We start from the raw sequence: 14,260 nt of genomic DNA, 5'->3' as shown, positions 1-14,260 counted from the left end.
GATGCCGGGCGGCGGGGCGAGAAAGCCTCCCCCCGCCGCCTGGCATCGGAACGATGTCCCGAAGCCGAGCGGCGGGGCGGGAAAGTCTGGGCGCGCTGGCAACTCTCCGCAAGGAGCGCCCAGGCTTCGTCCCCCCTGCTTGCCTTCCCAGGGGCTTTTAAATCGCCCGGACAGCGGAGAAGTCCTCCGCTGTCCCGGGCGATTTTAAAATGCCGCCAGAAGAGGTCGGGGGAAGGCGGTTTCCATAGGAACGCATTGATTTTCAATGCGTTCCTATGGAAAACCGTGCATCGCAAGACGAAAAACTCGCAAGACGAAGAGACTTGCGGAACGAATTAATTTCGTCTTGCGAGGCACCACTGTAAAGCCAAATATTTAATTGAAAAGGAGGTAATCTAACACTTCATATTTTATTACTAATCAATATGTGTTTTGCTAACTCTTCCAGGAGGCATTGTTGATAAGGATCTTCGTCGCTACCTCAATTTACGGTTCCAGAAGGGTTCAGTGGACCACGAGCTCCAGCAGATCATCAGAGACAATCTCTACCTCCGAACAGTGCCATGTGAGTCCATGTTTTGTTTTGTTTTGTCATACGAAACTACTGATTCTTATGGATGCAGTGGGTAACAGCAATACTAGGCTGCAGATGGGATAATCTGAAAAATTTAGCATCCATCCAGGCTGATTATTACTGAATTTTTGCATGGAGAGTATCATGAATGAGGAATTTGCAGGCCTTTGCTGGTGTTGAAAATTCTGTTTCATTTTGTAGCTGCAGTAAAGAGAGTATTGCCTGGAGCAAGTATTTTTATTATATATAAACAACTAAATATGATCCTCGTATGGATTGCTGACGGAGGCTCTTAATAGCTGTAATTTTTGAATGCATAGAATATCATTAGTGATAGCGTTTGAGAGCCAGAGTAAGGGCTACAAGTTTTTAAATGTTGGCAAGTAGAATGCAATTTGGGAAATGTTGAAAATATGTATGTGGAATGACATTTCGTGCAGTTGCACCAGGAATTGGTTTTTACATACTCTCAAGTGATTTTCAAAGAAAAATGTTTGAAAAAAAATGCCAGAAGTGTGAAGAAACTTTTGCTTTCAGAGAGAAAGGTGTAAGAGAATAAGAGACAGCCAAATTAGATGCATCTTGTAATTGTATAGTGCTTCAAAAATAAAAATCAAGGCTGACTCTTTTGAACTAGCAATGGACATGTGTTCTCTATCAGGGTTGTGGTTTTACATTAGAGACCAATATATGATGGGCTGCAATAATGGGATGCATCCATTTTGAAAGCAGCAGAATCATTTTAGTGAATTTAACCTTTTTATGTCATAAAAGAAAGGTTCACCACAAAGCATTAAACAAGACCCTTTTATATTTCGAAGGTTGTTTGTTTGTTTTGAAACAGGAAGTGAAATATCAGACCTGGAAGTGTGCTACCTGGGTCTTGTGTACGCTCAGAAAAGGTTGTCTGAATAAGTAGTGCTGTTGTTTGTTGGAGGTTTGTACGCTGGCTGTCTCAGAGAAGGCATTTGGAAAAAACATTCTGACAGTAAGAGCTGTTCAGAAGTGGAACAGACTCCCACGAGATATGGTGGGTCTCCTTCCTTTGACGTTTTTAAACAGAGGTTGAATGGCCATCTGCCATGGATGCTTTAGCTGAGATTGCAGGGGGTTGGACTAGATGATCCTTGGGTCCCTTGCAACTCTATGATTCTAGGCTTTATGTGCTGGGAATAAACCTGAGATGGATCTTCTTGTCTCTAGTCTGCTCCTGGGCTACATACTGTGGGTCAGCCTAGCCACTGTATTTCTGATTAGCTATTGGTTTCCTGGCATGTGTGTCACAAGCTATGGATGTGTAACTTTCAGCAGAGGCCACATCCATAGTTTACTTGGCAGTGGGTGGAAGTCAGGATTAAAGAGTTACCCTCATTCTCTTTAACTTTTGTACACAAAAGCCCTGTTCAGGTATTTTGTCTGCACAGGTGATCTTGCATGTAGGAGACATAGGCTGCACACACCAGCCCCACCTGCTCAGTCCCCAGGCTACCCATGTTGAGCTTTTACACATGTTCATATGAATGTAAATAAATGCCTGCACAACCAGGGATGCTGTGTTCTACTTGCATTCAAGAAAAGGTGGATCCTAGCTCCCTTCAGACCTTCTAAGTGAGGGAGGATCAGGTACTGAGTGGGTGGGGGTGGGGCTTGTATAAATGTCCCTACCACACCCACAGTTTAACCCTTTGCATGTTCAGGCAAACACTCCTAAAAATAGGAAGAGAACACACACAGAGTGTTAGTCCAAAACTATTATATAGTCTCCAGAAGGGGATCAAATATATTTCATGTTTCAGATGTGTCATACCCAGGGCTTTTTTCCAGCTGGAACTCACTGGAACTCAGTTCTGGGCCCCCTCAGGTGGGCACCATTGCCATTATAAGAGAACATGAGAGGTGTTCCTGGAGAGTTCCAGCACCTCTTTTTCTAGAAAAAATAGCACTGGTCATACCTAGCCTTTCTTTGTTCACCAAAGTGCAATTCAATATGTGTCTATTTAGCAGAAAGCTCTAGTGCTGCATAAGATTTTATCTTAAGGGAGCATTCCTATACACATGCTGGTGTATAGCAAGCTGGTGCAGATTAAGCTGGTGTAAAATTACACCAGATCCACCCAGCAGAGAGGAAAACAGGCCTTTAAAATAGTGTTTGAGTTAAGCCAATTTTGCTGGATTAATTTATGCCACGGTTGCCAGGTTATATGACTGAGCTGAACAGGCTTAGGTTGCAACCGGAGGCTCCACCTTCTGGTCCCACCCCTACCACAGATGCTCCCTTTTCAGAGTTTACTTTGTGTGAGCCAAGTGCCCCCCCCCAACCATATCCCAGGAAATAAGACTCATGATACTTGTATTGACTCAAGTTATGCCTCAACTTTATAGAGGACAGGTGTAAGGTTTTGGAAAGGCCTTGGATATATCTGTTTGTGGTCACCCCAAGGCAAGTGACCCAATTGGCACACATCCTGTAGGAACCCCTTGCTGGGTTGCCACCTATGGCCCTCTTCTCTACCTGGGCTTCTGGACATCACAACCTCCTTCCGGATCCCTTTAACGGAATACCCCCGGTAACTGGAGGGGCAGGCAGAGGCTACAACCTCCCTTCCTCGAAAGACTAAGGCTTAACCAATGCCTTGACCATCAAAGTTGTGACGATTGCTATGAGGCAGGCAAAATCTCAGGACAGAGTTCATTAGTCCAGTGGATAAATTGCTACCCAACCCTGGGAATTTTAGTGAAGAAAATGGACTAGGTGATGGAAGCAGACTGGCTTTAAGTATCCCAGCAGCGAACCATAGTGAAGCCTTTCACCCCAGTCAGGCCCACCGCTGGGCAGAATCTCACAGCCAGCTTGCCCATGACTGGCCAATTTTGGGACAGGCTAAAATCCACTTTCCGGGCCAGAATGAGGCCAGTTTTGAAGTTGTGCCAGGCCAGGAGTCACCCTTCCTCCATGTCCTATGCCAGATCCTGGCGTGCAGTGTGCACTATCACACAAAGACTCTGGACTCTGAAGGTAAGTGTCCTTAGCTTAAGATCCACCAGGCTCAGCTTGGTTGAGCTTGGGTGGAGTAGGTATGCCATCTTATCTCTAGCTAAGCCATGGATGAGGGAATTGGGCCTGCACAGCTCTGCTGCATTAGTAACCTCTAAGCCAGAGATCTGCTGGATTCTAATCAGCTCATCCCAGTGGGTCTTGGCAACTCTTAGTCATTTGGGCTATATATGTTTCTTTGTTTCCTTCTTTGTGTGTTTGTACATGCACCTATTAATAACATTCTACTAATCCATTTTTATATCTTTTGTTGGGAGAATGCCCAGATAGCTGGTTTGCATCTTAACATTAAATTATTAAACATAAATCTACATTATTCTGATGTCAAACGGCACAGGGAGGTGTGTCATTTTTGTACAGCTGTGTGAAAAGCCTAATAAAACAGGAGCTAATTTGTCCGTCAATGAGAGAGACTGTGGAGAGGAAAGTGCATTAATTTTGAAGCTAGTTCCCATCATAGATGGCTTGTGAACTGAGCTGGAAAGTACTTGTGGTAAAAGTAGAATGGGACAAAGAACAATTCACAAGAAGCTATGCTAGAAGCTACTAGGATAGACTAGAAAGGGTGACCAAGAAGTTGTTTATACTGATAAGGAAGTATGCCAAAGCCTGGAGCATCAATCATAACAGATTTCAATTACTGTGATAGTGACATGAATGGCAATGGCAAGATTTCGAAGAAAGAGTGCACATTGTTGGAAATGGTGTTAAACCTTTTCTTGCTCCTCAGTTTATCACAAGCTGTGAACCAGAAGCAAATGCTCGAGAGAATCACAGGGCTTTCTTCCAAACCTTTTAAAGTATTTTTGGGCAAAACATTCTCACGGTGTTGGACTTTTAAAATGAAGGTTCAGTTTTATAGATCCTGCTGATAAGAAGGCTGGTGATAAATTTTACCTGAAATGAAGGGAAATCCAGGGTTTTGTAGAGCGGGCGAGGACAATGTGTAACGTAGGCTCACATGTTCAAGACTATACTTAGACAATAGCAACTGCTTAAATAATTGCATCCCTTGATTTTAACCACAGGTCATGTTAAACATGCTTCTCTTGTGCATTGTGCGTGAATAGTTGTAATGGTATAATACAGTACATTCATATAGCTTGTCCTGCATATTTATTTAAATGTGTATTGAGGCCAAAGTTGAAATCTGTATTGAATGCTTCATATACTTTTCAGTCAGCTATGAGTGAATGCTGTTTTGATAGGTTCATCAGTAATGGTGTTGAAGTTTCTGGGCTTTCCTCCAGATGGTATGGCCTCTGCTAATTTATTTTAAGGGTATACCATATATAACAACAAAACAACAACAACGCATTTCAGGCATTCCTATGTGTTAATATTTTTATGATACAATTTGGATGGCTAAGGTAAAAGCCTTGAATCTTGGCAGTGGAGACAAATAAAATAATAATGTGCAAAGAAAATCGTTGATGCGTGAAAGCATTCCATGCAGTATTGCAAAAGCATTGGAGTGAAGCCTACGAGGGCTGTAGCCACTCAAAATGTAGAGGGTTTGTGCATGACCATCAATTTGAGCCCGCAGTGGTCACTGTTCAGTTGTCTTGGGCGTATATGGTGCATTGCTTAACTGGGAATGACATTCATATGATTTGGCAGTTCCAAACGGGCCCCGTATCCACAGCAACTGCTGGCAGCACATTCCTTGAGCTGCTGTTTTCTTAAAGCTACACACACTTACACTCAATTATTTGAGGTCTTCTCTTGTGTATATCTTACCCAATCACCTGTCTGCCCCATTTGTGAATAAGGTAATGGTGAGGGACTCTGCTCATTACACATTACACTTACTGTGCCTTATAGATTGAAGCAGTTTCCCCTGAACCCACTTTTGATACCTACAGTGAGTCAGGTAGTGATGAAAGGACTGAAGGGCCACTTCCTGCAACTTCTTTGGTCAGGTTCAGCCAATGGGTGACCACCACCTCCCCTGCTCTATGCAGTTACTGTTTACATTTGCTAGAGGTAATTAAATTAGACACAGAGGACAATCACAAGCATCTTACACAGTGGCGTAGCGTGGGTTGTCAGCACCCGGGGCAAGGCAAGTAATTTGCGCCCCCTAACCCGTGGATTTGCGCCCCCTAACCCTAACCCTAACCCCCAGATGTTGCGCCCGGTGCGGCCGGCCCCCCCTGCACCCCCCACGCTACGCCACTGATCTTACGTACCTTGTTCATTCTCATGAAGTGAGAACAAAAATGCCTACCCATTAGACAAAAAGGTGCAAAACTCTCTCCCTCCCCCTCCCCTTACCACCTTGTACTCTGTAGATAGAAGCATTTTTTTAAAAAAAATATATAATTTTTATTAACAGGCCAATCAAATCACATTAATTCCAAATCACATTAAATCCAAATTATACAGCCAAATTTTTAAAATTTTTGTTGGCGGTACCCATACTTCAAGTTCCGAAAGGGGTCAAAACATCACTCTTGCTGCTGCCTTGATCAAACAGTTCTGTCCAGATAGTCTTTTTGTTATTTTCTTCATCTTCTTGTTGTTATCATATATTCCTTTATTTGTGATCTCTGATAATCTTCACAAGCGGGTGAAAGACAAATATCTCCTGTGTGGGTTTTACACTCTCCAAAAATCATATCACATAAAGGACACACGCCATTTCCACACCTCTGTTGAAAACATTCCCACCGTCTGTCCGTTGATTCACAGGCTTGCGAATCTATATCTCAGAGGGCTCTGCCAGGACAAGATAACTTTCCGATAACCATTCATTCACATTCCAATGACCCTGGTCCTCCTCCCTCTCGTCCACCTTAGGCAAGCCTGTCTTCACGAAACTCCATTTTTAACTGCGTCATAAAACTTTCCTTTCATTCCCCAGTATTTCCACCAGTCCTCTCTTCAATCAATAATCCACTCGCACACAGTTCTTAGTCTCCTGCTTGTGATTAATAATAGCAACGATTCTTCTCTCTGCCTGGAGGGGAGGGTTATTGGTACTCACATAAGGCAAAAAAAGAAAAGTTTTTTCCTCCCCTCCCTTTCCGTTTCACTCCAACATACCAGTCTCTTGATGTTGATTCTTCACTTGATTTATTTTCATGCCCGTCACTCCGCTCACAGAGATCCCATTAATCAGCAGTCTTTACTCTCGATCTTCACTTGATGTATGTGCATTAGCTTCTTTCCAATTATATATTTCCAATTAAATATTTCGAGCTAATGCGAACCAGTGCGCTGATTGGAGACAGCATCAGGAAGAGCCGACTTCACTTGAGGGCTTCGTGCCAAGTGTCCACACCCCCTTCTTTCGAATCCGGGGGTGCATTATGGACACCGCTTGTTGGCTATTTGCAGTTTAGTAGCGCTGCAGAGAGCTTGCTGGGGAGACCATGCATTAAAAAGGGACTCAAAAATAACTTAAACAAGGTTTTAATAACAAAAACAAAAACTCCTTATACACTGAATACATCAACAACAAACCAGACCCAACCACCAACCCATCCCCCCGGGTTATGGGAGAGCTAGGTGCTGCTCCTTATATACTACACCCAATTGCTGACACACCTTAATCAATGCAACTCAGCAGCACCTGCTATGTTTCACAGCTGTAAAGCTGGGTCTTGTTATTTTGCTCTGGCCCTTGCTCTGGCCCCTTAAAGACATACACATTGGGTGGAACAATGATGAACCTTTATATTTAAAGAAACCATTCAACACCGCTGGCAAGGCAGTCCCCCCCATCCCCTTGGGGGGAGCAAAGAAGGCTGCATACTTCCCATAGCAGCCTCTTAATTACCTCGTGTGGGTCGGAGAGATGTTATTGTCGGCCATCTTCCAATGCGTCCCCTGGTGGCCCCCGTAGATAGAAGCATTTTAAGGGTGGCTGGCTGTCAGTAAGGCCCTAGGGGAAAACAACAGAAGCAAAATATGTGATTCTATCAATAGTCTTATAGCCACCAGGGTAATATGTAATTTGCTGTGAACATGGGTAGCACAGACTGAATTGAACCTTTATTTTTTGTGTATGATTATAAATGTTCTGCTTATATAACCAGCCAAGAAAAGTGAGGTTCTCATGTAAGACACATGTTTCGCTATTTCCCCAGTGTTTGTCATTCGCCCTTGTCATCTTCCTTGGCCATTAAGGTGCAACATGGTTACATCAATAAGATGTTCATGATATCTAAAATTTAAAAACTAGCCAGATCTACTAATGTTACTTCTTGTAATGACTTCAGAATTGTTTGAATTGACAGGTGTGCCAATGCTAATGCCACCCACAAATTATGCCCAGATTTGCATATATGTTGTGCCAAATTCAAATTTGGATCCTCTTTTGTCTGTAGAGCAGAGGGACCATACATAAATCGGGACACACAGACACACAGAATGTCAGCAGTTGAAGCTTTCCCCACAATAATGTTTTTGTTCGAGAAATAGCTAAACCTGTAAAATTTCTGCCTGTCATACAGCTGTTAAATGCACAATAAGACTACAAATAACTCATGTTCTTTTACTGAAGGTATTTCATAAATTGATTTTAGGCCACCAGTGCTACAAGCGTAGTGGGGTGACCTAAGATTTACAGCAACTAAGGTTCAGATTTTATGCTTGTAAACTCAGCAGTAAACTTGGTGGTTTAAAAAAACCACCAGTGTATTGTAAGATCATTATTTATTTAAACTGCACAACAAGTATAATAATGTTACTAGTGCAGGTCAAAAAGTCACCCTTTTAATTTCTTTCTTTGAGCGAAAAGGATTTGAGCTGTTGACAAGAATATGTGCATTTAAGTATTTGTGCCAACAGCTGCAATTTATTCTTCTATTTTCTCCCATTGGTAGAAAAGCAATGAATTACCCCCTCACTCAGGTTGATGCCATAATTAACTTAACAGCCTCTCCAAATGCATTTCTCTAAAACAACACATGAACAGAGTAGTGAACAATGGTGGGCTAATACTATGTGCTTCTCATTTGCTGCTCTACCTCAGCCCTCAGCAATATGAGTTTAACAACACTGGGCTGCTTTAAAAGACTCGCACAGCTCAGGCTCTCTCAACCACAATGCATCCCCCTTGCCTTGTGATACCAACTTCAATTGCATTTGCAGTGGCACTGGGTGGGAACCTCCGGTTGGCAACTCACCAGCTGACCTGGGCAGGGGTGGAGATATCCGGTCAGCAATCAGGCTGGCCTTATCTCAGTGCACACCAACCCCCAATGTACAAGCATCCCCCCACACGCGTGTGACTGTGCACACGTGCAGCACCAGAAAATAATTAAATAAATTGACTCCTACCCAGAAATGGCAGGAGAGAACTTGTGTCTCATGGGGAGACCCTCCCCAGAGCCCAAAGAGGACGTCAGGAGAGATGGGAGGTGCAGCAGGGCTCTGTTTAGCCTGCTCAGCCTCCCTGCCTGACAGCTGACACATGGGGTAGCGCTGCTGCCACCACCTCATTCCCACATAGCCTCCAACCCAAGCTTCAATTCCGCCTGGCTTTCAAGTTGAACTTGGCCTGATCTTTTATCCCCCTTCCTTCCCTTTTTATGAAGATTACCCGCTCTGGGATCCCACAGCTAATTCTCCCCTGGTCTCCCCTGGCCCAAATAGGACTAATTTAGCCAGCTAGCCCTGGTGATCATCTAATGTTTATTGGATGGATTTTCCCTCTAAATTGATTTTTGAATTCTGAATTTATTGTTATTCACGTTTTATACTGTATTTTATGCTGTTTTTTGTTGCATCAATTAAATGTTTAAAATTTGTTGTTAGCCGCCCTGAGCCCGGTTTTCTGAACCGGGAAGGGCGGGGTATAAATAAAAAATTATTAATTATTATTATTATTATTAGTTTTTTGTTTTTTATGTGCAGCCTTTTTGGTACAATTGGGAAAGATTGGCAGAGAGGGTGTTTGGCGACATAAGTTGGGGGGTTGCCTGTACATTAATTACTAAAGTTGTGGCTATGTTTAACCTCCAATCTATCTCTGACTATCATTGCTTCTACATGCCTGCCTCTCTGTGTCTGGTGTGCATAAAATAGGAGCTGCAGGGGGGCTGACCACAATTGGAAAAGGAGAAAATTGACATAGGTCCCAACACACAAAGAGACACAAGCAAAGCACTATTATTCATTCTGGGAGGGAAGTTGCCGCTGTTACCGCATTTATTTATAATGCAATGTTCTCCTTCAGTATTTATGAACATCTGAGGTAAGCTGGTAGTTGAAACATTTGTAGCTTTCTCCATGGTGGTTGTTAGAGGACAGCAAAGGTTCTAAAGAAGCCTCAATGAGATAATTAATGTTATTGATTCCTTGAAATCCAATGCTAAGGGGCAGGTACCATAAAAGTCTAATAAAGCTTCTGCATCTGGCAGTGATGAGCAACAGCAGTGAAAGTAGCACACAAATAGCTTATTAAGCAGAGTAAATAGGAACAAACATTATTTTGTAATAATTCATTGTGTTAGTTTTAAGACATAAATCTGTTAGGGGTATGGATTCAGGCTTAATGGTGGAAGGTTGTCCCTGAGGATCCTGCCACAGATAAGTGACATTCTGTTTCAGCATGATCTCCTAATAAAGTGCATTAGTAAAGAATGAATTAGGTCTAACATAAAAGCAGGACAGTCACAACAGAATGGTTCTATCCAAATCAGAGTTTGTTTGTCTGTCTGTCTGTCTGTCTGTCTGTCTGTCTGTTTTTGCTTTGGTTTTGATGATTAAACTCTTAGCCTATAACTGCACTACTGGAAGTAGAGGGAAATAATAACAGTGCACTGCACTGACCACCTTGGATGAAAGGCAAAAAGTGTGATAAACAAATGAAGAGCTTTTAATCCTCCTTCACCAATTCATGGTTAAGAATGTTCACACAAGCTGTAAAAATAATTGCTTAAATAGGTAAACAAAGGCTAAGTAATAAAGACAATGCTTTTAATAACTTTCTGTGCTCACAAGAAGGGCTTAATAGACAACCCTTACTCGTCTCCTACATTGGTGAAAAGGAATATGTCGCCCTTGAAGTTATGCAACTCAGAGCTCATCTCTTATATATTTTGGAAAGTTGTTTGTCTCTTTGTTCTTCATGCATTCAGGCTCCTCTTATGACACCATAACTAAATGTCTCATGCTGCTTCCTGAGATCAAGGAGGAGGTTTTTTCTGTGTTTGGATACAGTTGGATGTCATTTTGAATCAAGATGGTGGACTGAACCTTTCAAAACTGCATTAATTTTAACCACTGATTTCAAAACAGCACTGATGTTTGTTAGTTAAAATTCACTCCAGAGCAATGCCAGTCACTTTCCACTAGGGTTGAATAAAATCAAGTGAAGACATCTCATGGCCATAACAGATCCACAACTAGATCTCCCAAGCATCTTCACTTTTACCTAAAATGATGCAAAAACCTCTCCAATTTTGATTAGTTTGTAGCAGCACTGTGGGAGAAGGGCTAACTCATTTCCTTCTGTGGTGTTTCCCTGATCTAAATTCTTCCTTTTCCCCTCTCCCTGACAGAGACGGGCTCAGAGTTATCTTGAAGACACAGGAAAGAGTTTGATGCAAATAATGGAGCAGTTCCTATAGCAGTGGTTGTTATGCAAGTGTTTTGCCTAATGAAGTGGGTTTTGTGGAGAGTTTATAAAAGATCTCACTCTGCAAATAGTTAAGATAGGAATCTGGGATTTTGGGGGGAGGGGTTGTTTTAAAAAACAACAACTCCAACATTTTCTCTATTTGATTATGCTGGCTCAAAGAAAGATTGTAAAGGAGCTCCATATGTCATAGGAAACAGATTATGTAATAAGCCACTTTTGCCTCTTCCAATTATTTAAAGACTTTAGGCAAAGGATTATAGCTGCATTAATTTCACTGTGGTTTATTGTGCTCAGACTGTGAAATGAGCACATTTTACCCTTTTTCATTATTAAACATGTGCACCTACATATTATCAACATCAATACCTAATAATTCTTGCTTTCTTATTATGAATAACTAAAAAGGATTTAAAGGTTATCCTTGCTTTTTAATTTTAGCTCTTGGTTTAACGGCAGTGTAAGATGATAACTCATAATCATAGGTTTCTGTTTTGCACAGTGGATATATATATCTAATGAGAAAGAGAGCTCACTTTCCAAAATATGTTTGAATTCAGAGCAACAAAGGGAATCCTAATTAAGGGAAATTATCTGACTGTGCAATTAGTGTTGAGGAAGTACAGCAAGATCGTACTGATAGGTTGGAAGTAGTAAGATTAAACTGGCACATCACAGCAGATAAGTAGCCAAATCTGGCAGGATACAAATATGCAAAAGCTGGCAGCACTGTTGCAGTTCATTAATGGCATTTTGTTTATATCTACAGACAGATATTGAAGTGCCAAGGTTTGTAAAGTTTGCCACATATTAAACAGATTGTAGACATTAACATGCCTAATCCTAGTGCTAGCGAAAGGATTGGGCATGTGGATTTCGCTCTAGGTTGCTAGAAGACTTCTCCGGTTTCTTTCTTTATCTGCTTCTGCCCATAAGACCTGGGCACCTGTGCTTCCTACTTCCATTCCTAATTTCAGTGAGGGCTTCCTATGATTCATAAAATCAAAGAATTGTACAGTTGGAAGGGATCACAAGGGTCATCTAGTCCAACCCCCTGAAATACTGGAATCTAGAACTCTCAACTTTACCGACTGTTCTCCTCAATGGTTTTCCACTGTCTTAGATCTCCACCCTGCAGACTCTATCAGGTTTTCTGGAGTCACAGTTTGAATTAAAGTATTTTATAACATGCAGTTTAGGATTCCCTTTATCTCCAGCCATATCAGCCAAAACAGATTCAAGATTTAAACATTAAGATAATAGGCTGTTTTTTGGGAGGGACGTGGAACTTAATTTTCTCTCTCTCTTTCTGTTTTCACTGTTCACTTTTGTGTCAATGTCATTACTTTGTGTGCAATGCTGTCTGATATATATGTTTCCATGACTTTAGATTATGTTGTGTCATTGTTTTAAGGTCTTGTCATAAAGCTGTCACCTTGTAAAAGTAATGGTTTCCTTTCAGTACCACTAGATCCTCTTTTTAAAAACTCCAGTTTTTATTCAACAGTGACAACCATGATTATCAGGTTTTTTTCCCCTTCCTTCTTGCTGTACGGCACCTAAATCACAGAATCCCACAATAAGTAACATAAAAACTGCCTGCCAGACTTGTGTTTAAATCTCTGTATTCTTAAGACTTTTTATCTGGGGTTATAGATCTAAGATGAGAGCTAAGATAAGAGCTGCTACTGTGTTCTAACTCCATATTGGGTTGAACAGTTTCAGATCTGAACTACAAGTGAAATCTGCCAGTGGGCACACTTTAAATCATAAGTCATAGTACAAGGAAAATACATACAACAATAGACTAGCTGAGTTTTTATACTTAAAACGTTATCTCTGTAATACAGATGGCAGCTGCAAAGTTTCAGCTTCCTTACAAACATGAACTTTACTTTTGTGAGGAAATCATTTCCTATTGCAGTTAAAATACCCACCACCTTGCAGGACATAATCAGGAGAAGGAGTAAACTCTACACAAATCCATAGTGAAGTTCCTAAGACCATTGGATGGCATCTTGTATGTCTCCTTCCAGCAACACCTGCAGCCAATCTGGTGCCTTCTCAAATGCAAAATGAGACCAATGTCTCCTAAATGGTATAAATGCAACCAATAAATGTCAATAAACTTTATCAAAAGCAGTCTGCTTAGAAGCGATTTTTGTTCCTGTGCTCAGTTTGACACATTTCAGCCTGGATTTTATCAGCTCTGCAATGCTCCCCCTGACCACACTGCTGGCAGAATCTGCTCCTATGCCCACCAGGTCCTGCACAGGTGTGTCCTTTCTGTCCTTCACAGGAGAGCCCTTGAAAGTGATGTGAAATGTTGGTCAGTATTCTCTTTTCAGTGCTTTGGCTTTAGCCTGGAAGATATGAAATAATAATAAAAAGGATGAGAATATACAGAGTAAGGGGAAAGAGGAGAATTTATTAGTGAGAACACAATCTTTCCTCTGACTAGTAGAATCAAGTCTCCTTAGCTGCCTTCTAGAAAAACTACCTAAAAGAACAGTCTAGCCCTGTAGTTTTTTTGGGGGGGAATCCATCCTAGCATTCTTCTGTGTGATATTTCAAAGTCTGATATAGCATTGCCTTATAATTCTCCTAGAATAATATGGGGGAGCTGCGAAACTGTTGCCTTGCTGAAAACAACGTGTGGGCGGTGGATAGGATTTTACTTTGGAAGAGCAGCTGTGTTTGTGCATGACACAAAGCCATAAACTATGACTTTGTCATAAACAAATCCTCCTGTGCAGGCACTACATACTGGCACACGCAGCCCAGTTGCTGCTTCTTTGCTCCCAGCTGGGAAACAAACCATGGAATGGCAGGCTTAGTGTTCCATCTGAAGTGGCACTCAGGGCTTACTTGCCTTCAAACAAACAAACAATGGATCAGACAGCCAAGAAGAAACCTTGTCTACAGATTGTGGTTTATTTTGAGAGAAACAACCCATGAGTCCAGACGTAACACTCAGCCAGGCACTCTGTGGTTTGTTTCCCTGCTTAGGTAATGGAAGAGTGAAACAGGAGCAATTGGA

General features: G+C 41.8%; 1 protein-coding gene across 18 annotated transcripts in view; it reads left to right on the top strand.

Moving 5' to 3' along the window:
* The window catches only part of MAGI2 (membrane associated guanylate kinase, WW and PDZ domain containing 2), a 618,960-nt gene that overhangs the window by 143,315 nt on the left and 461,385 nt on the right, over window positions 1-14,260 (top strand). For all 18 annotated transcript variants that reach the window (XM_081879061.1, XM_081879059.1, XM_081879064.1 and 15 more), the window contains one exon: window positions 449-565. In XM_081879061.1, coding sequence (XP_081735187.1) covers window positions 449-565 — 117 coding nt within the window. The remainder of the gene's footprint in view (window positions 1-448; window positions 566-14,260) is intronic.

Source organism: Podarcis erhardii (genome assembly GCF_964252035.2).
Source record: "Podarcis erhardii genome assembly, chromosome: 10".
Lineage (NCBI taxonomy): Eukaryota > Metazoa > Chordata > Lepidosauria > Squamata > Lacertidae > Podarcis > Podarcis erhardii.
Note: the sequence above shows the minus strand (reverse complement) of the source record. Positions and strands in the feature narration are given on the sequence as shown.